General features: G+C 42.5%; 1 protein-coding gene and 1 long non-coding RNA gene across 6 annotated transcripts in view; one reads left to right on the plus strand and one right to left on the minus strand.

Moving 5' to 3' along the window:
• Window positions 1-23,662: 23,662 nt before the first annotated feature.
• Window positions 23,663-24,614, minus strand: LOC118687196 (uncharacterized). Its single transcript, XR_004980304.1, has 2 exons — window positions 24,432-24,614; window positions 23,663-24,091 (listed from the first exon to the last, which is right to left on the minus strand). It is a non-coding gene; the product is annotated as an uncharacterized LOC118687196 (long non-coding RNA).
• A 142-nt stretch (window positions 24,615-24,756) lies between these two features.
• ANO5 (anoctamin 5) overlaps window positions 24,757-26,363 on the plus strand; it is a 63,696-nt gene continuing 62,089 nt past the window's right edge. For all 5 annotated transcript variants that reach the window (XM_036383989.1, XM_036383990.1, XM_036383992.1 and 2 more), the window contains exon 1: window positions 24,757-24,867. In XM_036383989.1, coding sequence (XP_036239882.1) covers window positions 24,807-24,867 — 61 coding nt within the window. In that variant the 5' untranslated portion in view covers window positions 24,757-24,806. The remainder of the gene's footprint in view (window positions 24,868-26,363) is intronic.

The raw sequence follows: 26,363 nt of genomic DNA on the forward strand, positions 1-26,363 counted from the left end.
ACACTTCCTACTTAAAAACTTCTGTTACACGTAACATTGACATTCCCCGTAATTTCTCACAGACACCAGCTAACAATATACTCTATTTCAACCTGATGACAGAGATTATAGGAAATCTCCATAAAGTCATCAGAATACTTATTTAGGAGCTGGAAAATACAGATTAAAAGATTAACCACATTATAAAACTTGGACCTATCAAACCTTTCAGCAGGACAGTATCCCACTGGAAACAGCAAGACAAGTTGTTCTCTATCTTCCCTTGTGAACTTCTTCTTTGCATAGAAAAATTAAAAATCATTTTCCCTCATGGATCCTTGGAATTCAAAAATTAATCTAAGTCCTAGAGGAAATTAACATTTGTTTCTTAAAAGTAGCAGGAAGCTGGGGAGGGCCATGAGAGACAGGGAGCTCCCCCAAGGCATTGACCTCAGGGCTGGCCCCTCTGGTAGCTTTTCCCCATCTCCTAGAGGTTTTGCCATTTCCTCATGCTGAATTACAAACCCATTTTTAGATGAAATGTAAGATAAATATAAAGATAAAATATAAGATGCAAGGCCTGGGTGACAGAATTCATAGTCCTTTTTCTGCATTGTGAACTCATCTAGCCCTCTGAGTATGCAAAGTTAGGAATAATGTTGGTTAGTACTGCAGCAACAGAAATCCCCTTGAGGATCTACCCTCAATGCCTCAGTCCTGTGTTGCCTGAAAAGGGCAATGGTCAGGTTATTCTACAGAACAAAGCATAAGAAAAACAATCTCCCTTTTTTTGCTACATAAATCACCACTGCCTGAGTCAAGAAGCAAATTGTACTCTCTAATTGCAGGTTGTCAGACACAAGTATGCTTCCCAGGTCAGTGTAATAAGGAATGGTAGTGACTAACTGATCTCACATCTAAAAACATGACTTACTGTCTCCTTTTTCTGACTTTGAGAAGAGTGAAAAGCTTGTGTCTTATTAATATGGCAGACTTTTTTAGAAGGACATATTTTTCCAGAATATTTCCAGATTAGATTTCAAGACAACCATAAATCTACATTAGAAAATACCTTGAAAAACAGATGAGATATTTTTGTACAAAATGCTTTTGAGAAATGCTTAGCAGATTATGCAGCAATTTTTTCAAGGCCAAAATCAAATCTAGTCTAATAAAAAATAATTAATTGGAATTTCCTGAAGGAAAAGAGAAGCAACAGGTCCACTTACATGACATCTTTACTCTTTCTAGGAATTTCAGAAGTATGGATGTAAAATAGAGATGGTCACACTCCAAAGGCAGAGTGCTTGAAAAAGCCATTTATAATAAAACTTTATTAAGCACATTGATTACTTAGGAACCTAAGTTCCATTTTGAAAGTGAGGTAGGCACTGACAAGCTCAACTGTTCTAAAAATGTAAGAGACTCAGCACCATAATTCCCTAATTCTCATGCATATATCCAATGTGAATTAAGCTTTTTATCTTTCAAGGCAAAGAATTATTGCAAATGGCAACTACTTTTTTTATACTGATATTCAAGCAAATAGAGACTATGTATAGCATCTCCAGAATCTATTTTTTATCTCTGAATCTGGAATTATTCCATCTTGAAGGAATTTTAAGGGCGTTTTTGCCAATCTTCCAATTTGAGCAAGATGGCTTCCATACCTGTGTGCAGTTCATAGTAGACTTCTCAAAGAGCACCAAAACCAAACTAGAAAACACAACTGCTTATGGTGGAAATGTTTACATTAAGAAATATTTTTAGGCAAATAATTTAAATGGTTATTTCCACCAGAAGGGATTACCAGAAAAGAGAGACAGTAGCAATAGATGTGTTTGCACCTCTTGCTAGCTGGGAAACAGAAAGTAAATTTTAGTTTCCTTCTACAGACCCATTCAAGGTAGTCTGCCAAAATCTTACCACAAAAGCCCCATTCTCCTGCTGCCAGCTAAGGGGGCTGCAAGGGAAACCGTGCACCCAAACCCGTATTTCCTCCCCTTGCTCTCCTGGGTTATAAAGGTGCAGTTTGCAGCTTCCTCAGCCTCAACATGGAGCTGCCTGTTGGGGACTTGCCTTTCAATTTTGCTTTTTTCCTTGCATCCAGAAATACCTTCAGTGCCTCAATGTATCAAAAGGACTGTCCATTAAATAAGTATTTTTTTAAATTATCCAGATATTTTCTATTCAGCAAACTGCTGAGTTTTGGAGATGATTATTTATGTGAGCACAGATTTTCCTTTCTCTTAATTTTTGCACAGTGCTTTGCACAATAGGAGCCTAATTATATTAATGGTCCTCTACCTCTGGAGTCTGTAAGAGACTTGGGCATCTCCATCTGTGCCAAGTCTCTCAGAACTTATTCTTCTAAAAGAAAAAACCAATAGGCTAAAGCACAACATTTATGGATCTAGCAGATCTCTAAGAATCTTCTTAAGTCAATGACAGAAATACATTGGCTCACAGAAACCAATCTGGTTCTATGAATTCTCATTTTGTTTCCAGACAGTATCTGATACCTTGTCCAGAAGAACTATACTCATCTAACCTGCGCATACATTTATCTCACATATACTGTGATAAACTAATACCAGCATTCTGTTAGAGTTATATTTAGTGATATAGTCATTAGTGACCTGAATTTGGAAGATGGAAAGTTAGGATACAATGTTTGCAAACTCAACAGGACCACTCAAAGTACTAAATTACTCCAGAGGAAAAACTCGCACAGTATGGGAATCTACACTTCTAATAAATGTTGTTGAAGAATGCTCCTGATACAAGTATGGGAAAAAACAGAAATGGCTGTCAATAGTGTATTTTAAATAAATGAGCTGTTACAGTATTGGAATTTGATGATGTTTGTGCCCTTTCTGACAATTAAGTGCTTGCCTGTGCATGCTTTCCCTGGTGAGTCTGTAATCTTTGCTGTTGCAACATTTCAGGCTGCTGATGAAACAGCCTGAGGAAGACTGGACGTACGTATTTGAAATACACAGCAGGATTTCTCAAAAAGGAACCGACAAAACTTAGAGAGAACTTTCCTACAGAGCCAAAACCAAGAGAAAGCTCCATGCATTACAAGGGAAAATGTACTTTGACATCTGGGAAATGCTCAGATAGGGTTAAAATGGAGGGCACAATCAAGTACAGACAAGGGTCCATACACACATATGGTTCCCTCAATTAAAAGTATTTTTCCTTTATTGTTTTATTCCCTCTAATGTGTATCAAGCTTATACAATGGCTGGACAACTAACCATGGTTCTTTGCCATGGTCTACATTAGGAGAAACAGGAATTACATTATTCATTTGCAGAAAGTCACTTGGTGAAAGTCCACATCGAAGTTTTTCTGTCTCAGATGAAAGGCTGAAGGCTGGGGTAACAAACTGATGATGGTTTCAGACTGGTGATGTCATGGCAAGGAGACAAGCAAGAAGTTCTCTGTAGCATCATGCTACCAGAAAATTAAGGAATTCTTTCCCACAAGGTTTTGCTGATATTTTATTATTAATGAGATTTCTGTGCATACCCTTCATGCAACAGACAGAGCATTGCACTACAAAGCCTGTAATGAAAAGCAATCCAATGAAAGCTGATTTCATTTATAGGTAACAGGAAAAAATGGAGCAAAAACATAAACATTTCCTTTGCTATATATGGAACTTTCTTGCCAAGGATAGTGCTCTAGAATTTTTTCCCTCTTTCTGCTTTTGCCACACATGTAAAAGAAGGTTTCTGCTAGTACATAGCAATCACTACAGCCTTGGAAAAGAGATGATGAAACAAACCTGCAGTGACAGCAGATAGCTGGAACCAATGTAGGCCTGCATTCCTGGCAATAAAGTATCTGAAAAGGAAGCTCTCACATGTTTTACTTATTTTTATATTTACTTAAACAAAAGAAGCTTGAAGTTCCAAGCCTTGTGACCCTCATCCCAGAACTGGATGCAGGACTCCAGGTGGGTGTCACAAGAGCTGGGCAGATGAGGGGAATCCCCGCCCTCACCCTGCTGCCCACACTGCTTTGGATGCAGCCCGGACATGGCCCAGGATATTTTTGGGGGTGCAAGGGCAGATGGATGGTCATGTCCAGCCTCTCATGCACCAGCACCCCCAAGTCCCTCTCAGAAGGGCTGTTTATTATAACACTAAGCACAAGGCAATCTCACCTCATAGCCAAGGAACTGGCATTCCCTGGTGCAACTACAAATAGCAAAGGCTACTGGCAGCACTGCTCTCAGCTGTCCTGGAAACAGCACCTGCTCCATAAATGATGGTCAGTGTTCACTCCTCGGGTAGAACCATCTCCCTTCTCATCTGAGAAATGGGACAAGATTAGAGGGTTTCTATCAGAATTAGAATTAGAATTATTCATCATCCTTGAGCCACCTCAGGCCTTTAAAATATTTTAAACCAAAAAGGAATATTTAGTTTTACCCAGCAAAGCGTATTTAATTAAGAAAAAAAATTCACAGAAACCATTGTGAAGCACTGGCACAGGCTGCCCAGGGCAGGAGCAGAGTCACCAACCCTGGAGGGATATATCAGGCTAATGATTGGAATGGAGGCTTTCAGAGGAATTTCTAGGCTGAAGAACTCCATGGAAGTGGCAGCCCGAGCTGGAGGTGTCCACAAGAACACCTCTCACCATGGTGTCCAAGCGATGGTGTCCCACAGGACCACCACCCTCACGGTGTCCCACAGGAACGGTGTCCCAGGGACAATGGCCCACAGGAACAGCCCCTCACGGTGTCCCAGGGACAATGTCCCACGGGAACAGCCCCTCACGGTGTCCCAGGGACAATGTCCCACAGGAACAGCCCCTCACGGTGTCCCAGGGACAATGTCCCACGGAACACCACTCTCACGGTGTCCCAGGGACAATGTCCCACGGGATCAGCCCCTCACGGTGTCCCATGGACAATGTCCCACAGGAACACCACTCTCACGGTGTCCCAGGGACAATGTCCCACGGGATCAGCCCTCACGGTGTCCCATGGACAATGTCCCACAGGAACAGCCCCTCACGGTGTCCCAGGGACAATGTCCCACGGGAACAGCCCCTCACGGGGTCCCAGGGACAATGTCCCACGGGAACAGCCCCCTCACGGTGTCCCAGGGACAATGTCCCACGGGAACAGCCCCTCACGGTGTCCCATGGACAATGTCCCACGGGAACAGCCCCTCAAGGTGTCCCATGGACAATGTCCCACGGGAACAGCCCCTCACGGTGTCCCAGGGACAATGTCCCACGGGAACAGCCCCTCACGGTGTCCCAGGGACAATGTCCCACAGGAACACCACCCTCACAGTGTCCCAGGGACAATGTCCCATAGGAACGCCACCCTCACAGTGTCCCAGGGACAATGTCCCACAGGACCAGCCCCTCACAGTGTCCCAGGGACAATGTCCCATAGGAACAGCTCCTCATGGTGTCCCATGGACAATGTCCCACGGGATCAGCCCTCACGGTGTCCCAGGGACAATGTCCCACGGGAACAGCCCCTCACAGTGTCCCATGGACAATGTCCCACGGGAACACCACTCTCACGGTGTCCCAGGGACAATGTCCCACGGGATCAGCCCTCACGGTGTCCCAGGGACAATGTCCCACGGGAACAGCCCCTCACGGTGTCCCATGGACAATGTCCCACAGGAACAGCCCCTCACGGTGTCCCAGGGAATATGTCCCACGGGAACAGCCCCTCACGGTGTCCCATGGACAATGTCCCACGGGAACACCACTCTCATGGTGTCCCATGGACAATGTCCCACGGGAACAGCCCCCTCACGGTGTCCCATGGACAATGTCCCACGGAACAGCCCCTCACGGTGTCCCAGGGACAATGTCCCACGGGAACAGCCCCTCACGGTGTCCCATGGACAATGTCCCACGGGAACAGCCCCTCACGGGGTCCCACAGCGCTCCCGCCGCCTCAGCCCGCGGCCTTTCCCCTCACGAAGCGCGGGCTGATGGCGCCCCCTGCCGGCCCGGCCCTCCCCGCGGCTCCCCTCAGTCAAACCGCAGTAAACTCACCGAGCGCCTCTCGGTGCTTTCGCTTCATACATTGCGCTGGTTTCCGCTGGGATAGCCCTAATTGTCTTCCTAGTAGCTGTAGAGGGCTGTGTTTTGGATTCAGCATTGGGGTAATGCTAAGACACTGATGCTGTTATTGTTCCTAAGTAGGGCTTAACGAAAGCCAAGGACTTCTCAGCATCTCATCTTGTCACAAGCAGCCGGTAGGGAGGGAGCGTGGCCAGGACAGCCGGGCTGAGCTGGCCAAGGGGACACTCACACCATGGCCACTACACAAACTGGGAACTTACCTGGCAGTGGGGCTAGTTGTGGTTTAGGGATGAGTTTGGCATCGATCAGCAGGTGATGAATAATGCTGTTGAGTATCACTTTCTTGGGTTTTATCTCTCTTTTATCTCTCTCTTCCCCATCCTCCTTTAATCACTATTATTATTATTATTATTATTATTATTATTACTACATTATACTTTACTTTGTTTCAGTTATTAACGTGAACCCACCAGTTTCACTGCTTTTTTCCTAATTCTGCTCATCCAAAGAAGTTTGGAGGGAGAAGTGAGTCAGAGCTCTGTGGTACTTTGTTGCCAGCTGGAGTTAAACCATGACATCTGTGCAGGGTTTGCTGCGTCTGTGCCCACTCTGTGATTTCCAGAGGCTCCCAGAGCAGCGTGCCCATCCCCACGTGCACGACCACAGGTGCCTGTGCCAACCACGGCAGTGCTCACCCAGCTGCGGGAGAGCTGGCACCACCTCACACACACTCCCAAACATGGTGTTTCCTTGCTCTAGTGCTTTGCTTGCGAGGAGAGGAGTTTAACTAACACCTGTTCTGTCTGCAGGGTGCCTGCCCGATGGGGATCCCCGGCAGCTGGCCCAGCCCCACCATCCCAGCCAGCAGCAGGGCACTGGGGCAGCCCCAGCCTTGGGCATCGGGCACCTCCATGGGGATGGGGATGGGCTGAGGCCAGCCTGGGGCATGGAATCATGGAATGGCTCGGGTTGGATATGCTAAAACTCATCTCATTCCAATGCCCTGCCATGGGCAGGGACATCTTCCACTAGACCAGGCTGCTCCAAGCCTCATTCAACCTTGCCTTCAGCACTTCCGTAGATGGAGCATCCACAACTCCTCTGGACAACTTGTGACAGGGCTTCATCACCCTCATAGTAAAAAAATGCACCAATTCCAGTCTGCTCTCGTGCCCAACCAAACCCTAAAAAGAACATCTCATAATCAGAAGTTTTTAGCATTTGTTATCTCATCCACAAATTCATATTGAAAACCCATTTTAGTAGTCACACATAAAGCTGTCAGTTTGCGTCCACTGTAGATAGAATTTTTTTAACAAATTAACAAATAAAAGCATGATTATAGAGTATAACTATGCAATGGAACTTCAGAAATAGTCCCTTAATTGGTTTATATAGGATGATATCAAGCATCTAAGAAATAATACAGTAAAACAAGTATTTAAGTCACAGGAGGGTTTTAATTTTGGCAGGACTGCTTTCCCTTATTATAAAAAGAACAGAACAAATTTCTCAAAATGTTTAATGTCAGTACTTGCAGTTCTTCTTTCACAACAGCAGGAGAAAAAATATTTTCTAATGCCCAAAAATGACATCTGTGAAAAAAAACTATATTAACAAGAATTAAAAGAGCATCTAATATAATTTATTCACAGAAATGTCTTTAATAGACTAAATTTGCATGGTAAAATCTTTTTCTACCAGTTTATATAATAAAGAAAATTGCATTATTGATACTGCTGTTAAACCAGCTTTGCTTAGTAAATCAGACTCATGCTCTGCTCAGCAGATGGACACAATTCTGCTGCATGTAGGGACTCTATCAGTCAGCCATCTGAGAACATCTTATCAGCACATTCATCCTTGCCATCTGATTTTAATTTAATTTAAGAGCATCCCTATCAGTAGTTAGATTTAAAAGGTTGACAAAGCAGTCAGGTCACCAGAACACTCTTTCACTATACAGCCTGTCTCAGATAGCCCTTGCCACAGATTTGAAACTGGTGCTGCAGCAGAGAGCAACAGAGTGAATTCAAGTGGAAGTCATCTCCCCAGAACAGCATTTGGAATATGACGTGAGGAGGCACATAGTAGCACCAACCAAATCAACATTTTCAGCATTATTGACACTACAAGATATATTACTCCCTGCTCAATTTAAAAAGATTCCCTGGGGAAATTTTTAAGGGGTGATTACTTTATTGGTTGTTATTGAGTAGAAGCATTTGACAGCTTGTAGGGAATGTCTGAATAACAAAAGCCTTGATAGAAAGAGATCAAGAGACCCCTGGTGACTGATCTGGATGGCACTGATTTGATTTTAGCATGATGCATTTAGTTTCCATTGTTAAAAGAATACAGCAGATTCTTTTACAGCATGAGTAGCAACTGTAGTGCTGTGACACAACCTAGAGCCCTGCACTGCACACAGCTCTTGCTCTAGAAAGAAATTAATTTCATCAAGATTACTATGTGCAGCTGGAGTACTCTGAGAAGGAAACACTGGATTACTCTGAGAACCCCACAACTTCTACACTTGATATTCACAGAATCACTCCACTAATATATCACAGTGGCTGTGAGGTGAGGAGAGAAGGAAAGATGAAAAAGAAGATTTCTATCACCTTTAAGCTCATGAATAACCTTTTTCCAGCTCAAAGAAACCAGGGAACATTCCTGTATAAATAGAATGTAGAAACAATAGAAGCATTCTGGCAAATATAAAAACAGGGTGAATTGGAGTCAGGTAGTTTTGCAATCTAAGTGGTAGTCTTGGTATTAAAATACAGAACACAAGGCTAGCTAACAAGTAACCAAACACAAAGCTAAGCACTGATAACACTGAATTTTTTTTTTATTTTTTTTTTTTTTTTTGAGAAAATCAGAGAGGGTAGGACAATGGAGATGGGAAAGACCATAAGTTTAATAAACTGACCCAGACACTAGAGCACTTATAGAGCTATGTATACACATCAGCTTCCTTTAATATGCTGATAAACAGAAATTTTAGAAAAGCAAAAGTGCATCAAGTTTTACAGGATTAGATCAGCAGCAGCATTTGTTAATTTTCATAACCCCTAAGTCTCTCATTAGATGTAGTCAGTATTCAAAAGTTGTATTGCTGCTGACAAAATGGCTTTCCAAAGAAAGTGTTGTTGAATATTCCTGTTACACCAAGAAACAAGCAATGGAGGGACATTATGTACACAGAGGTGCTTGCAACCAACTTATCTGAAGCTTAAATTAAAAACTGAAGATTTCTTTTTAGAAGGACTTAAATATGTCCTAAATAAAAGCCTCAAAAAGTCAGTTATTTCAATTCAGATGAAACTCTCTCTGCTGGCAGGGCAGCAGCTATACATATTCTAGACTGAGAACTGCACTAAGATACTTTTCTACTATGGTTCAAAAAATTCCCTCTTCTCATGTGTTTATTTTCCACTCCCTAGTTCCCTGACAATCATATAGTTGTGGCAGCCTTGTTGATCATCTTTACTATTCTAACCTGCAATCACTGAGAACCTAATATATTACCATGTGAAGGAAGAAAAGAGTTTTTATTCAGTCTAAGCATTTCAGGGCATATAAAATCTGAATTGTTGAATCCTAGATTTCACCTGTGGCCTAATGTGAGTTGATCATTAATCCCACATCTGTGCTACATAGTGGGTTTTGGCAAAAAACTATGTCAGGCAAATATTAAGATTATACAAATCAAAGGAAGACTGAAATCTCCTTCTCCAAGCGCACAAAGATTACGCAGCAGGAATAGCATTTGTCTCACTATTTTTTAACTCCCCCACACTTTGCTGTGTACAGCTACTGCAATTATACTTATCCCTCTCTGTATTGCATATGCTAATGTAGTTTTTGGTGGTGTGTTGTAGTCATCCATAATTCACTCCTGCCATTCTAACAGAAACCTTTATGCCTGTGGGGCTGAAAAACACAGCTGGTTTTCAAATACACCAGATGAATGCCCAAACCAGTGGATTAGAGTCACTTTCCTTAATCTTGACTCTGTTAACAAGTCTGTGGAACAAAACATGTTTAGCAGCAAGAGATTCCATGGGGTAGGAGATATTCTCAAGCAATAGCTCTAACTCATCATTTCTGCTGATCTGGCATTTCTCTGGTGCCAAGTTAATATCTTGTCATTGTGTTACATAATTAACCTTCTGCCAATTCTCTCTTGTTTTGGTCAGAATATAAGCAATCATTTTCATAGAACAAAAAGTTCTCAAGAGTAGCAAACTTCTTACTAAAAGAATCAACTTCAAGTGATTTACATTAGCCCTTGAAAATAAAGTTGGGCTCTCAGTTTGAATGAGATGTCTGTCATTTCAGATCTGAGTCCAAAAAAAAGTCAGTGACTGTGAATGTCTAAATGGATAAAACACACACAAAAATATTGCTGGGTGCTCCCCAAATGAGAGCTTTGTGCATCTTTCTAACCAGTCTGTGTCCAGGAGTCACAATTCAAGGGAGCTCCGTGAGGTACTGCTGTGCAACTCCATCCCTTCTACACTGCTGTGTGCTGGGAGAGCCAGAAACAAGGCATAAATACTTCTTGGAAAGCATTTAACAGTGGAGGAAAGGAAGAACACACTTCTTCACATTAAATCAAATCAAAATACCATGTTCCAGACCCTATGCAGATGACTGCACCTAGCAAATGGGATGATCATGTTATGGTGAGCTACAGCCATGGGCATCACATGGCAAGAAGTGTCTGGCAGCCAAGGAGCAGCAGCAAAGATGAGCATCACTGAAAGAATGATTGATTGCAAGTAAAGAAGAGAGAAATTACACAGGATAGCATCTTATTCTAGGGACACTATTCTTCTTTCCGCTTTTTAAACACAAGACAAAACCTCTGGAAATGCCAGGAGTTAATTTAAAAGCAATGAAAATTATTTCTAACTTGTCATATCAAACCCTTACAGAAAAGCATCTCTATTCATTCTGTAATGCCTGTAATGCCTAAAGATCTTCTCAATTATATTTGTTTTCCAGTTGATTCTCCTCATCTAAGAAAGAAATGCATTGCTATCTAAAAATAACTGCTTCTGACAAGTTTTTTCTCTTTTTCAATGGCATTATAACAGTAACAAAAAACCTTGAGCCATTAACTTCAGTGTAAATTTTGTCTGAAAATGGGCAAACTGAACATATTAGGATTAGGTCCATAGAATTTGCACCACCGTTAGGTTCAAATGGATAAATATTTTTTCCCTCTGAATGATATCGCAATACTTCCCAAGGGAACATGTTGGGACCAAAGGATGACAGGATCAGCAACAACCCACAGCAGTCTGATGTGAAACTTTTATGTAATCAAACTTTAAATTTCAAATTCTTGCAGACAGAGGTGCATTCACAGGTGACATAAAGTGCTTCCTCCTCCCCAAGGGTAAATGCTGGACACCAGGAGACTGCTGTGACAGCACCTATCCCCTGAACCATCAATCTCTGCTCCAGAAAGCAGGAAATCTAGTTTTGCTAGGATGGAAAAGGGAGAATATGTGTCTGCTTTTCTGTAAAAAAAGCAGAAGACCAGAAGCAGGAAAAACCCTTTACTGATACCATGCCCTCGCCTTCTTCTTAAGGAAAAAGCACTGAAATTCCAAGAGGAAAATGTATTCTGAGCTGACTGGGAAGAAAGTGATAAAAAACCAGAAGGGTAGGAGGGAAGGTCTGTTCAGGGAGGAATGGAAAGAAGGGTGATATCAGGATCCAGTGGAAGGGGAAGGGATCTGGAGGCAGGTTAGAAGAGCTAGGCAGCACCAGTGGGATCCAAAGAGAGAACAGATGAAAAGAAGGCTCTGGGAAGTTGACTTACATGCCAGAGGAATTCTTAGTAAAAAACAGTTTGGGATTCACTGACATAAAACACTGATATGGTAGCATGATATGGTAGCAAACCTACATGAATTCTATAGGGATTATAGATAATTTCACTCTATGTAGAAGTGTGAGACTATAATAGGAAATGAACAAAATAAAAGCTGTAAAGTATGAAGGAAAGTAGAGAGAGAACTTGTTTTTCTCAGATCATATTTTTACATACGGAGAGGAAAACATTTTCATTCTGAAATATTAAGAAAAACAATTAAGAAAAAAAAGTCTCAATTAAAGGAAACTTTTGGATTAACACCTTGTTCTGTGGTCTTTCTTTCCTATCCCTTTTCCTTGTTCTGACTACCCTTTCAACATCTAAATGCATATTTTAGATATATATGCCTAAAAGCCCTAGCTATTGAGTGTGCCCATCACATATAAGAATCACTTCCTTGCCAGCTCTGGTATCTAAATCTCCTTCAGGCTCTGTACTGGAAGATATTTTTATTTAAGCCACTTGCCATCAGAAGAAAAGTCTTCTTGTCACGTCAACAGCACAGCAGGACAGCTGGAAGGCAGACTAGAAGCAAAGCTGCTAAAGACCAAGGCTGACCAGACCACATCAAAGCAGTGCCTTTTGAATTCACCAGAGTGAAAAGTTAGAAAGGAATTAGCAGGAGAACAGGTTAGGTTTTTATAACTGGGTGACATTAAATTGTACATGAGGTAGTTCAGGTTTTAGGATAAGAAAGTACAAAATATGGTAGGAAAGAAAAACTAAGTTAAGGTCAGGTCACTCTGACAGGAGTTAAATACATCCCTATTAGGGACTGTAGCATTAAGGCAATTGTGATGCCTTTCCTGTTCATGGTCCCTGCTGGTTATTGTGCATTTTGAAACAGCCAGGATCCCAGCCAAGCCATGTGTTTGGATTTGGCTCAGATACATGTACACCCTGCTGAACAGCCAACTTATTTCCCTGGCAAAATGACAGCATCTTGAAATGTATCACTGGAAATAATTTGTTGCACAAAGCCAAGCTCACTTGGCCAAGTTCACAACATGTAATAAAATTGAGGACAGTCTCTGCACATTTTTCATACCACTCACCCCAGACCTTATTTCATGACAGTCCTTGCCTGCTAGATAAGCAAGTGCTGAGGTGTATGGTGTAAAACCACAGAGTAATATTCCTGTTGTTAATAATTTTATCACTGAAACATGAATCAATAGATTATCACTGGACTGTTTCAATCAAATTAATTATGAGTATTGACAAAGGGAACTGTTCTGGAAGAGTAGTTGATGACAATCCTATCACTGTCTGGGCCTGGCTTTTTGATTTGTTTTAAAACCAGCCAGTGTTAGGGATCCACACAGGTAAAGTTTCAAATCCAGCTGCTCACACAGCATGCAGTCATGGTCACTGCACTTGATTCAACATATTAACACAGTGAGGAGCATAACTGCGTGTCAAGACTTTCTTGTGAGAGAAAAGCAGTAGAAAGAATTGCAAAATCCCATGCTCTAAAAACAATGAATGACACTAACAAGAAAAAAATTAGTGTAAGAATACAGGAGACATGTGAACTGGGTTTCTCAAAATGTAAAAAAAGTGCCCATGAAGCAGCACAGGAGACTGACCATGCTTCAGGAAAGGACTGTATTAAAGTTGCTGGTCTTTGGAGAAGGAAGCTCTCTTGTATGGTTCAGTAAGATGTACCCCAGTAAAACAATAGCAACAATCAATTCTCCACTACCTGATAAGACTGCTAAAAGGATCAGTGTTAAGAAAGATTGATCAAAGCACATGCTGCAACTGCTGTTAACTTGAAAACATATGCAGCTGCACTGTATTAGAGAATATGAGCCCCAATTGAGCAGCAAAGCAGGCTCCTGAAAATTAATTCAAAACAAAGATTATCAGATGTTTACAAAAGGCATTATAGCAGAGGAAGGGAAAAAAAGATTTTAAACATAGTTCTGGGGCATGCAGATAGAAAAACAATGATAACACAGACCATTATCATTTATTAAGGGCTGTAGTATGGAGATACTAAAACACAGTCGGAAATATTATTTAAAAATAACATCAATGTTTATAAATACAAGGTAAAAGAGAAATACTCTTCCTGTTTCAGCTTTCATTTGAGCATGACAGGAAATGTGTTGGGAGGATATCAATTTTACAACTAGAAACAGAGGGATGAAGCTTAAGAATGTCATTACTTTGTGATAGTACAAAGGAAATGAGGAAAAAAAGGCAAAATTAGGCAGGCCAAGGCAAAGTTAGCTGATGAAGATGGTGCCTCGCTGGCTAATGATTGATAACAGCAGCAATTACTGACAGTTCTAAAAATGTCATTCCATTTTAGTTCTCAATGTGTCAGACTCAGGAAAATTAAATCACATCAGAAGCCACAGACTTATTACTGAAAGGTCAACTTTTATGAAACTTTTCCTCAAAAGTTTTATTGAAGAGATTAAATAAACCTACTCCATTCACTTGAGTCAGAAAAGTTTTAGGGGAACATCAGACAAAAATGGGCTAAGAACTATTGCACTTAGAGACACTAAGAGACATAAGGCTCTGCTTCTATTTCCAAAGATCGCTCGGAAATCAAAATGTAAATGGCCTTGAATATTCATATAATTCAAGACTTTTATCAACACACATAGACGTGCTTTAAACTGAAAATGAAGTAGCATCATTTGCCTTAATTCATGTAGGAATGGTTCAGGAAAGCCAGTGCTACCCCTCCTATGTAATGTCACATTGACTGCTCTAATGCACCTTTGGAACAGATGGGGCAGGGGATGAGTGAATTCAGAGCCAGAACCAGCCCACTGTACTGGCAAATCTTGGTACTGTAGCTTCTTCAGTAACCCACAGAACAGCACGGAGGAAAATATGATCACTGACTCCTTATGCAACTGACTGGTTTTAAAAGCCCAGCCAAAAGGTGCTGTCTGTTTTATCTTAGCTGATTTCTTGATCCACGCACAGCTTAAAAGTGTGAAGCCCAGACTATGTCTCTGAGAAGCTGTATATGATTGTGCTGGAGAACAGTGAGAAAACTGAGGTTTGATCAAAAAAAATAATGAAGACTTGTCACCATCATATTTTCTGAAAAATCTTTGTTCAGGATTTTTCTCCTCAGAAGCTGAGAAGCCTCAGAGAAAAAGGAAAACAATAATTATCTGATTTGCTTCTCCTGTGTTTTGCTGCTTTGGAATATGGTTGGAGATTGTTTATCCACCAGGTGAATTGTTTTGACTTAGTGACCAATCATGGTCAGGCTGTGTCGGGACTCTGGAAAGAGTCATGAGTTTTCATTATTATCTTTTAGCCTTCTGTAAGTATCCTTTCTGTATTCTTTAGTATAGTATTCTTTAATATAATATCATATCATATCATAAAATAATAAATTAGCCTTCTAAGAACTTGGAGTCAGATTCATTTCCTTCTTTCATCTGGGGACCCCGAAAATACCACAAAGATTAGATTTAAAGTCCTAGATTGGGGCAAAAAACAACAGGAGCTCTTGAAAAATGGACCTACTATGAACATACCTGCAGTATGTTAACAAAGCACAGTTTGTTTACCAGATTATACAAATATCACTTTCTCTACAATACATCGGGCTATCAACAAGTACCTGTCTGCTCATCTTTTATGTTCAAAGATAAGGATAAGCCCAGTAATCTCAAGCATTTGACAGGTACACCAATATCGGTTATTTTAGCAGACTGACTTACCTGAAGATATAACTCAAAGGAAACCACCCAAAAGTACAGGATAAGTAAGGAATTCAGCAATCAGGAAAAATCTTCAACAATTAACACAGTAAGACTCGAGGATTTCAAAATTTCAGAAATTATCCAATTAATAATTACGATGGTATCTTTTTGCCTCTTTTCACATTTGAACTGGTGTGAAACAGTAGAACCTTTTAAATGAAAGAAACAAAAAATTACAAATGAGACTCTTCCTTATATATTACACAATTGAATGGATATCCAAGAGGGAATAGTTAGAAGGCCCAACTAGTTTGTCTTCTGCTAAACAATACAATTTACAATTCATGAAAAGAACTGTATTACGGACAGTAGCAATGATCTCAAGAAAAGAGATTTGACTCTTATTAGAGATACATAGCTCCTGTAATGTATTCAGCCAACTGACAGCAAAGGAGAATTAAAATTCTGAGAGGCAGTCACTGAAAAGATGTTCAAATGGCAAATTGGCTCTACAGATACTACAGAATTATGTATTATGGCCTCTTTGTGTTACACTTTGGCTTTCCTACCTGAAGTCAGAGGTAAAGAGCAAAAGAAGAAATTTTATTGATGGCACTGTTAGGCCTCTTTGAAAGGCAATGAATCACCTTGCATTTTGAGGGCTTTTAGGTATTCCCCTGAAATTTTAAATTAACATTTTAATTTAATATTACATTTTTCTCATTTACTGCTTCTATTCTTTTTCGCTCCATTCCTCACAGACTCTGCTTCTTTCTGTTTAGAATCTGTACATAAATTATTAGGTTATATTGATTTCATTCTACTATTCATACTTCTGATCTTAAAGCACTGATTTTTAGATTTTTTTTTTTTTTTAATTTGCCACCTTACTTTTTGCTCAGTGTTTCCAATTCTGTTTGATGTGGCTGAGGGTGCCTGTGTGTTTAATGACTCCTGCTGCTCTGGGATGCTTATCATGTTTGCAGAGCTCTCACAACTGATCTGTATGCCCAGGCTGAGCTCTGTACAGGATGGACAGGCCAGCTGGGGCAGCCCTGACAGCTCTGCCTAAGGCTCCCCCTGGGTGGGGAAATAAGAGCTGCATTAGTCAGACAGGATCTGGGATAGGTTTCAGCTGTGGCTAGGGACTCGGGAAAGGCTGGAAACCATGCAGGCATTGTACCTCACACAGTTGTGTGGAGAAATTGCCAAAATGAGAAGGAAACTGAAGGGCTGAGGCAAGCAAGAGCTTCCACTGTCACCAAGATATTTTCTGAAAAATCCCTTCACCAGGATCTCTTCTCCTGGGAAGCTGGGAAGCTTCAGCTCCTCCCTGTTTTGCTGCTTTGGAATGTGATTTGGAGAATTGTTTACCCAGCATGGGAATTGTTTTAACTTAATGAGCAATCCCAGTCCAGCTGTGTCAGGACTCTGGTCAGTCACGGGTTTTTATTATTCATTCTTGTCTAGCCTTCTGTCTGTATCCTTTCTCTTTCTTTACTATAGTTTTAGTACATAATTTTCTTTTAATAAAATCTAATATCATAATAAATCAGCCTTCTGAGAACTTGGAGTCAAATTCTGCCCTCTCACCTTGTCCTGGGGACCTCACATCACCACAACACTTCCACTCCTCAGTTTTATTAGAACAAGAAACAAGACTTGTATTGAGCAGTACTGGATCAAATCTGACATCATCCATCATCAGAATTAATTTACCTCCTGTGCTGCCTTCCAGGATGTATCAGCATTTTGACACCCACGGGGATACAGGCCAGCACAGGCCAGACAGCAGCTCCTTAAAGCTGTGTTAGGAGATGGAATCAGCCAGTGCACAGCCCCGAGGCGCTGGGAAAACCTGTGTGTTTGGCTAGGGTAGGTCGTTGCAGAAACACCTTAGTCACCTTCCTTTTGCTCTATGACCATCCAACAGGCTTCCCTGAGTCAGACAGCCCTACACACCTTCATCTTGCTTGCTCTTAGAAATGCTGTTTTTTCTCCTTGTCTCTAATCTCCATAGAAAATGGCAATTTGTTTTTCCTGGCCCATCTATCTTCACTAATTTCTGGTTAGAAGTGCTACCTGTAAACCTATGACTAACCACTCTGTAAGATAGAGACCTTTGCAGCTTCATGTCTCTGCTCTTTCATGGGACAAGGAGAATGGGACTGATGGCAAAAAAGGTCAAATTTGGAAGCTGAATGAGGTTTTAGAGGATGAAAACCTTCAGCCAAGGCATTGGAGCTAAACTGCAGTCTACTCAAGAAAGTGAGCTGAAAAGAGATATGTAGCTCGATAATTTGATATCCAAGGAGCCAACATGGAAAGGATGCTTCCTTCTTTTATGCTGTTTATAGGAGTGCTATATATGTGCACTGCAATAAATGGAAGTTTTGAAGACCAAACATAGTCTGTATCAAACATACAGAATTTGACAGTCATTTATAACAGCAATGTGAAATATGTTCCTAGAGCTCATATTTTAACTATTGCTAGAGCTATCATCTCCTCCTGGAGAATGTTAAAAACAGCAGAGAAGAACAGGATCACTCAGTACTGTCCTTATGAATAGACAATCACTTGTACAATTATTTCTATTATTATCACCAGCCTGCCAGCTACATAAGTTGTGCTTGAATATTGCAAAAAGTAACTTACTAAAATGCATACTGAGGAGTTTACGTTTTTCAAGAATTTTTTACCAAAATGCTATCTCTTTATATAATTTAATACACTTTGTAATAAAATATGTAATCAAGGACAGTTTAAAATGGGCATTTATGAGAGATGTATAAGTCATTAAAAGCTGCATACAAGAAATTGTGGTTAAAAAATTTACTTGTGACGACAGAATTTTGTGTGTATCTCTTATGTAACTATAAGTTTTTCATTCTCTTTTACTTTTATGGAATCTTTATCATTCAGTTCTGCTTTACTGTCTAAGGTATTAATGCACACTGAACTAAACTGATTTTGTTAATATTTTTGCTAGAGCTACTGAGCTCCCTGCATCCTTTCAATGCTCTAAATTTTACATGTCAGTGACTCACTCTATAATCCTCTGTGTTAAAAAATACTGTATTTGACTTTATTCAAACTAGCTATCAGGTTGGGATAATCAACAGACAACAGATAAAAAACCAAAATGAAGCATTAGGTGCCAGCATCCCTATTGTCACAGGAGAAAAAGCCATCACCACCAGAGGGCACTGAACCCCGAGAAACCAAAACCAAACCGACTATAAAAGGACAAGCGAAAATCGCGATTTCACCAGAACGACACGGGAATTTAGTAAGATGATGCAATTTCTTATCTCAACACTGCAATTTAAGAGCCAGAGTGGCCTTCTCCCAGCCCCGCCCTGTTCGGTAATCTGTTCTGTGAGTGTACCTACATCCGTGCGCAGCTCATCACAGTTAAACACCAAGCTGTTGTTGAGGAGCAGTTTAGCCAAACCAATGGAACTACGTCCATGGCGACATGCCGAGAGCGAACTATCAAGCCTCACACTTGATACTTTTTACTGGGCTGATTTTGTACATATTCAACCATCCTTAAGAATCTCTCTACCAGCAACAAAGAGATTCATTCTCTCGACTCCCCAAAACACATCAAAGCATTTTTTTTCTTGTAGGGTTGGGGTGTTTTTTTGGTTTTTTGGTTTGTTTTGTTGCTTGTTTGTCACAGACATATTTTATGAAAAATCCTTTCCTTAGGATTTTTCCTCCTGAGAAGCTGAGAGGCCTCAGGAACAAAATGTACCCAATGGTTATCTGCTGGTGTGGAATGCAACAGGTGCATCTGGGATTGGCTCATGTGGTTATTTCTAATTAATGGCCAATCACAGCCCAGCTGGCTCGGACTTTCTGTCTGAGCCACAAGCTTTTGTTATCATTCCTTCTTTTTCTATTCTTAGCCAGCCTTCTTATGAAATCCTTTCTTCTATTCTTTTAGTATAATTTTAATATAATATATATCATAAAAAAATAAATCAGCCTTCTGAAACATGGAGTCAGATCCTCGTCTCTTGCCTAATCCTCGGATCCCTGTGAACACACACTTGTTTGGGAGTTTGGGGTTTATTTGGGAGTTTGGGGTTTGTTTGTTTGGGGGTTTGGGGTGGTTTTTGTTTGTTTTGTTATGTTTTGGGGGTTTTTTGGGGAGTTGGTTTGTTGTTGATTTTTGGGGTTTGGTTTTTTGGGAGAGTTGTGGGGTTTTTTTCGGAGGGTTGTTTGGTTTTGGCGGTTTTTGTTGTTGGGGTTTTTTTTTGAGCGGTGGGGGGGGGTTCGGGCTGATGGGGGTTTTGGGGCACGGAGGGTGTGATGGTTTCTTTGAAGCACCGCTTTAAGAAGGCTCCGGTGGCAGCTGTAAACCGGGCAGTCCAGATTCCAGCGCCAAAACATCTGCCTGTTCCCAAAGGGGGTCCCGGCTGCGTTCAGCTCTGCCGATCCCCGGCAGCCCCCCGAGGCAGCGCTGCCCTCGGCCAGCAGGGCCGGGCTGCCCCGGTGCCACGCCCAGGCGCTTTCCTTCCCCGGGGACACCGCAAACCGAGCCCTCGGCGTCACTTCTGCTATTGCCCGGGCGCACAGCTCTGGCCAAGAAAAACAGTTTCTGTAAAGGCATCTGTTTGTTTAGACACTCTAAGTGCTTATGGCTGTCTGCGCTGCGTTCTGCGATTTCAGCTGACTGGAAAGCGATGACGTAGAAAAAAAATGCGGTGACTAATGATGAACTTTTTGCATACTTAGTAAAGTTTTTACTTCCCTTGAGAAGAGTTAGCACTCTGCCGCGTCCCACCACAGTTCTTTGGTACACTCCCTTTCCGTTTCCTGAGGGATTTAGGGCGGTGCGGTAGCCGGAGCAAAGAATCAGCTGTCTCTCGATACACAAATTCACATGCCCATCAGCAAGCCTCGCTGTGCTTCTCCATACACGAATTCACATGCCCATCAGCAAGCCTCGCTGTGCTTCTCTGTGAAAAATGCATGTATTTTATGATTGGCTTTCCGCAAATATTGAAATGAATATTATATGTGTTGTGTTAGAAGGTAATGCTGTATTAGTTTTCTTAAGTACTGTATTAAATATAGTTTTAAGTTATAAAAAAATTGTTAAAATAGAAACGATGCTATGTAGGATACTTTTCTTTTAAAAAGAAAGGACTCGCAGCGAGATAGCAGCCACAGGACACCTAAATCTTTCAGAGAAAGAGAATTTATGGCCCTCTTATCAGAAGAAACGAACTTCTTCCCCCCTCGAAGGCGCTATTAGGATTTGGAGGAAGAAGTTGACGATGACCAGACAGAATCCTGTGTTTGAATGGAATTTATGCATCATGTATGAGGTGTATGAATATGCAACAGGCTGTTGCTTTTAAGGGTAAATCCTCTGTTAACGTGGGGCCTTTTTCAGGCTCGTGCTGCCCAGAAAAGGTACCTGGACGTCCGTAACTCTTTGTCTCTATTGTCTCATATTGTCCTAATTCAGTTTGTCCAAATTATTATTACTCTAATTGTATTACTATTTTTATAACCATTTTATTACTATTAAACTTTTAAAATTTTGGAAACAAGTTATTAGTGTTTTTAACATTCTCCATCCACGAATTCACATGCCCATCAGCAAGCCTCGCTGTGTCTCTCCATACACAAATTCACATGCCCATCAGCAAGCCTTGCTGTGTCTCTCGATACACGAATTCACATGCCCATCAGCAAGCCTTGCTGTGCTTCCCCATACACTAATTCAGATGCCTCACAGGGAAAGGACTCCTCTCCCTGAGAACTTGAAGAAAATCTTGGTGATGAACCAACCAAACCCCCATGCCCTGTGCTGTCGGTGGGAAGGAGGGAGGGGCTGTGAGGGAAGAAAAGGTGTTTGAAGGGCTTACTTTGCTTCTCATTATCCTTCTCTGTTTTGTTAATAATAAATGGACTTTGTCCCTCTAGGCTGAGGCTGTTTTGCCCTTGGAGTATTTTCTCCTGGTCCTTACCTCAACTCATGAACCCTTCATTAAATTTTTTTCTCTCCTCTGCCTAGCTATGGCAGCGGAGGGCAAGTGAGCCACCTTTGTGGGTGCCTGGCATTTGGCCAGCATCAAACCATGAGAGTTTCTTGGTGGAGAATGCGGGCATTGATTCTGCTACCTCTCACAAAAAAACTCAGGTTATATTTTCACAGATGCTTCAGTGCCAAAAGTTTCAGATAATCCTCTAAGTAGAATTTTTAAAGTTGGCATCTCAGGTTGTATGTTAAGATTTCTTTTGAACGGCCTTGGGCTATCTACCTGAGACAACAATAGACACTGAGATATCTTGTAATCTTTGAAATCTTGCCCTCCAATCCCACCAATTTTGTGTTTAATTTTCTTTTTTTTTTTTTTTTTTATGTGAAGGCCCTAAAGTCAGTCGCATGGTTTGGAAAAGGCAAATCAATGGAATGGAAGACTTATAAGAGATACAAACTACCTGTTTTCCTTTAGCACAAAGGATTACCCTTTGCCACTGAATATACTAAGTATATTCACTGTCAGCAATTTTGGTGAGGCTTGCTACCTTTACCCACAGCTTTCTAGGTATTTTATTATTTTTTGGTTTATGTATGCACTGTATCAGAAATAGTGTTTGAACTCCCAAAGCAGAAATATTATGGTGTACTTAGCTACTGTATTAATATTTTAGGAATAAAATTGTGTGATTTGCCACCTCTTCCTTTATTTTGGCCTTACCTGTTGCTTGCAGTGATTTGTGCAACTGAAAGCCCCCCAAAAACCCCAAACCAATAACATGATTATTTGGTTTAATAGGCTGACATAAGTCATGCATCACCTTATCAGCATTCCTTATTCAGATTGAACCAGGAAGGCTGGAGGGAGAAAAGGTGTGTGCCTTTGGAAGGAAGGGTGGTCCTCGATCACTTGGGCAAACTGTGAACACACCGAGTCAGACAGTGGCTGGTTCAACTCTGAATATGCAAGGAAATTCCACGCCGGGTATTGCACAGACCTCCTGTGTGCCTCCACAGATTCCTCACTCTGGAGGAGCATCCCTTCTGTCCCATCCCTACACAAATCCCTGTGTAATTTGCACAAAGTCAGTGCTCAACACACTATCAGCCTGTGCAATTACAAGGGCCGTTGAAATCTTCTTTGGCATTCTGGCTGAGGCACTCACACAGCTTTAGATATGGTTGGGTTGGCTGTTGGGTGGAACTGGAAACAGCCAGCGTGCAATTAGGAGAAAAACTGAGCAATGACCATGGCACTTCTTGCTGTTTCTGGCTCTTGTTGAATAGCAACTCTAATTGCATCTTCTGTGGGCATAAGCACATGTATCCAAGATATGTAGTGCTAGGAGGAAATTAAAGGCCTACAAGTGCAGCTCTGAAACAGAGCCTTGTGGTCTGGTGCACTGTATGCAGTCACAGGCTGTTTCAGGGCACTCTTTGGTGCACCAAGCCCATCCTCTTTGTTCCCCCCATCCTGCACTGGGACATTAAAATCCCGACTAAACATCTTAGGCTTTGGAGAGCAACCAGACACATTTTTAGGTCTTGCTCCTGACTAAAAATATAATCCTTGAAGCAGTTATGTTGCACAAATAAAGGCTTAGTACTGTATATAGATCTGAAAACAAGCCCAGCAACTCAACTGACTTAAATAACTTTCCATTAAGAATTCCATTAATTCTTATTGGTCATGAAAGTGCTGTTGTGTTACAGTTGCCTAAGTAATAAAACTCCATCAGTTTGGTGTGCAAAATGGTTACTCAGGTAGTAGAAGATGAATAAACAAAAAGTTCATTTGAAAGAAGGCCTGAGCTTATATTAATGAACAAAAAAATGTATTAAATACATGTACTGAACCAAGACTGTTGGAAACTGTTTCAGATGATTGAAGGAAGGAATAAGAAGCTGGGGCTGTTAGACATGGCAATGGTAACAGCTCCAGGAGCAGGGACAGCAGCTGTGAACGGAGACTCACGAGACAAGAGTTAAATTTCTTCATAGCAGCTTTTATGGGCGTGAAAAACACCAATCACTTGTTTTTAAAATTTTAAAAGTTTAATAGTAATAAAATGGTTATACAAATAGCAATATAATTACAGTAATAAAATTTGAACAATTGGGATTAGGGCAATACGAGACAATAAGAGCAAACAGTTATGGACAGTCTGGATGCCTCTTTCTGGGCAGCACAAACCTGAAAAAGGACCCACGCCAACAGAGGATTAACCCTTAAAAGCAACATACTCATACACCTCATACATGATGCATAAATTCCATTCAAACACAGGATTCTGTCTGGGCAGTGTCAGCTTCTTCCTCTCAATCCTGACATCGTCTTCAGGGCTGAGCGAGGCAGGAAGAATTTCGTTTGTCCTGATAATGGAGCAATAAATTCTCTTTCTCTGAAAGATTCAGGTGTCCTGTGGCTGCTATCTCACTGCAAGTCCTCTGTTTAAAAAAAGTATCTCACATAGCACAGTTTCTATTTTAACATTATGTTAAACCTAAAACTATATTTAACATACTACCTAAGAAAATTAATACAACATAACTTTCTAACACAACACTTATAATATTCATTTCAATATTTGCGAAAAGCCGATCATTAAATTCGCATTTTTCACATGGGTCTAAGTTTTGGCTTTGTGACAAGAACAGCGTTGCTAACAGAGGGCTGGTTTAGATACCGCTGAGCATGGAACTCTTGCGCTGCCACCAGGTGCGTCCCGCTCCTGTGGGTGCACAAGCAGCGTGGGAGGGGACACAGCCGAACCCAGATCACACATACCATGGACCCTGCTCTCAGGCACGCTGCCCAATTGTTAGGGTTGTCCTCTACAGGCCAGGAGAGCCCTCGCACCGCAATTCCGTGGGGCACAGCCCCGCTGGGTGGCGGCTGCGGTGGCTCCCCCGGCCCGGCCCCGGCACGGTCCCGCTGGGTGGTGGCTGCGGCGGCTCTTCCGGCCCGCCCAGCCCCTCTCGGTGGCGGCTCCCCCGGCCCGGCCCGGCGCGGCCCCTCTCGGTGGCGGCTCCCCCGGCCCGGCCCGGTGCGGCCCCGCTCCGCCCCGCGGGCAGTGCGCATGCATGAGGCGGCCCCGCCGCCCTGAGTCACCGCTCGGCTCAGCGGCCGCTCCCCGGCAGCAGCAGCGGGAAGGCGGCCACCATGAACCGCTTGGGGAAGAAAGCCAACGAGACCCTCATCGAGATGGCTCTGTCGGCGGACGGTAGGAGAGGGCGGGGAGGGGGAATCGTGGTTCTGTTCCGCCCTTGTTCCCCGGGGGACGCGGAGCGGAGGCGAGCGTGGTGGGGGGGTCTGGGGGGCTCTGGTTCCTGCCCGGGGTCTGCAGGCCGGCGTCTGTGAGAGGGGCTGGTCCCGGGTGAATCCTCACCTCTCCCGCATCGAGCTTTTAATCCTTCGGCTTCCACTTGAGAAGAACAAAACCGCTTCTCCATGAGCACGATCCAGCTGTGATTCGATCTTTATAATTCTCAAATCAGTCTTGAAAATGGAGGTTCTCGTATCAGCACTCTGCCAAGAACAAAAAAAAAACTAGAGAATCCGCTTGGTTTTTATCTTAAAAGACACAGCAGATAGAAAGGTCCCTCTGCCGGACGGCAAACTTTGGGCTTCCCCCGGAGCACCGGCTGGGATGGGCGCTGGCTCCGGGGAGCTGAGGCTGCCCCTTGCGAGGGGGCTCCGAGCGGACCCCACCTCACCTGGGAAGGCTGAGCAGAGCAGACCCCACCTCACCTGGGAAGGCTGAGCAGAGCGGGTCACCTCACCTGGGAAGGCTGAGCAGAGCGGGTCACCTCACCTGGGAAGGGCTGAGCAGAGCGGGTCACCTCACTTGGGAGGGGTGACCAGACCCCACCTCACCTGGGAGGGGTGAGCAGAGCGGGTCACCTCACCTGGGAAGGCTGAGCAGAGCAGACCCCACCTCACCTGGGAGGGCTGAGCAGACCCCACCTCACCTGGGAAGGCTGAGCAGAGCAGACCCCACCTCACCTGGGAGGGGTGAGCAGCCCTCTTCCCCTCTTCCCCTCGCCCCATCCCAGATGCGCTGGCACCCCTCAGCTTCGGACAGACCCTGGGGCAGGGCATGTGCAGCCAGTGGATTTGTGTCGGGGCCTTGCTTTTTTGCTGTAGCCATGTTACAGTTTCCACTCTATGTCATTACTTATAATAAATGTGGTCACGTTAATATTTTGTGAAATAACATGATGCAGTGTGTGTTTATCAGCACCTCACCTGGCAACGTGAATCAACAGTCAGAAGTAAGAGAGCATGTTAGTATTTTCAGAATGAGACTGTTTTTTAGGGTTTTTTTTTTAAAAAAGGAAAATGCTGACCTAGAAAAATTACTTTTTTTGGGAATAATGCTTTGCCATCAGTCCTAGAAATGAAAGTCTTAAACCAGGAAAGAACCACTAAGTCCCTGTGTTGGCTTCTCGGGTTATCTGTTCTCCTTCACAGCTTGACTGCACTGTCTCTTTTAGAAAAACATATATAGTGCCATTTTAAACGCCTCAAGCACTAGCAGCAAATCATGATTTTCAAAAGATTTGGCAGTCTTTTTCCAGAGAGGTATGATGGCAATACTGACTGTGAAGTTATTCAAAAGAAGCTCTTTGTAGTGACAGCGAGGAGGGGTGTCCACTGCAGGGAGGCACGCGTCTGCAGCAAGTGTCAGACGAAGGTTTGCCCTCTCTGGAAGGTCTG

Source organism: Molothrus ater, chromosome 6 (assembly GCF_012460135.2).
Source record: "Molothrus ater isolate BHLD 08-10-18 breed brown headed cowbird chromosome 6, BPBGC_Mater_1.1, whole genome shotgun sequence".
NCBI classification, from domain to species: Eukaryota; Metazoa; Chordata; class Aves; order Passeriformes; family Icteridae; genus Molothrus; species Molothrus ater.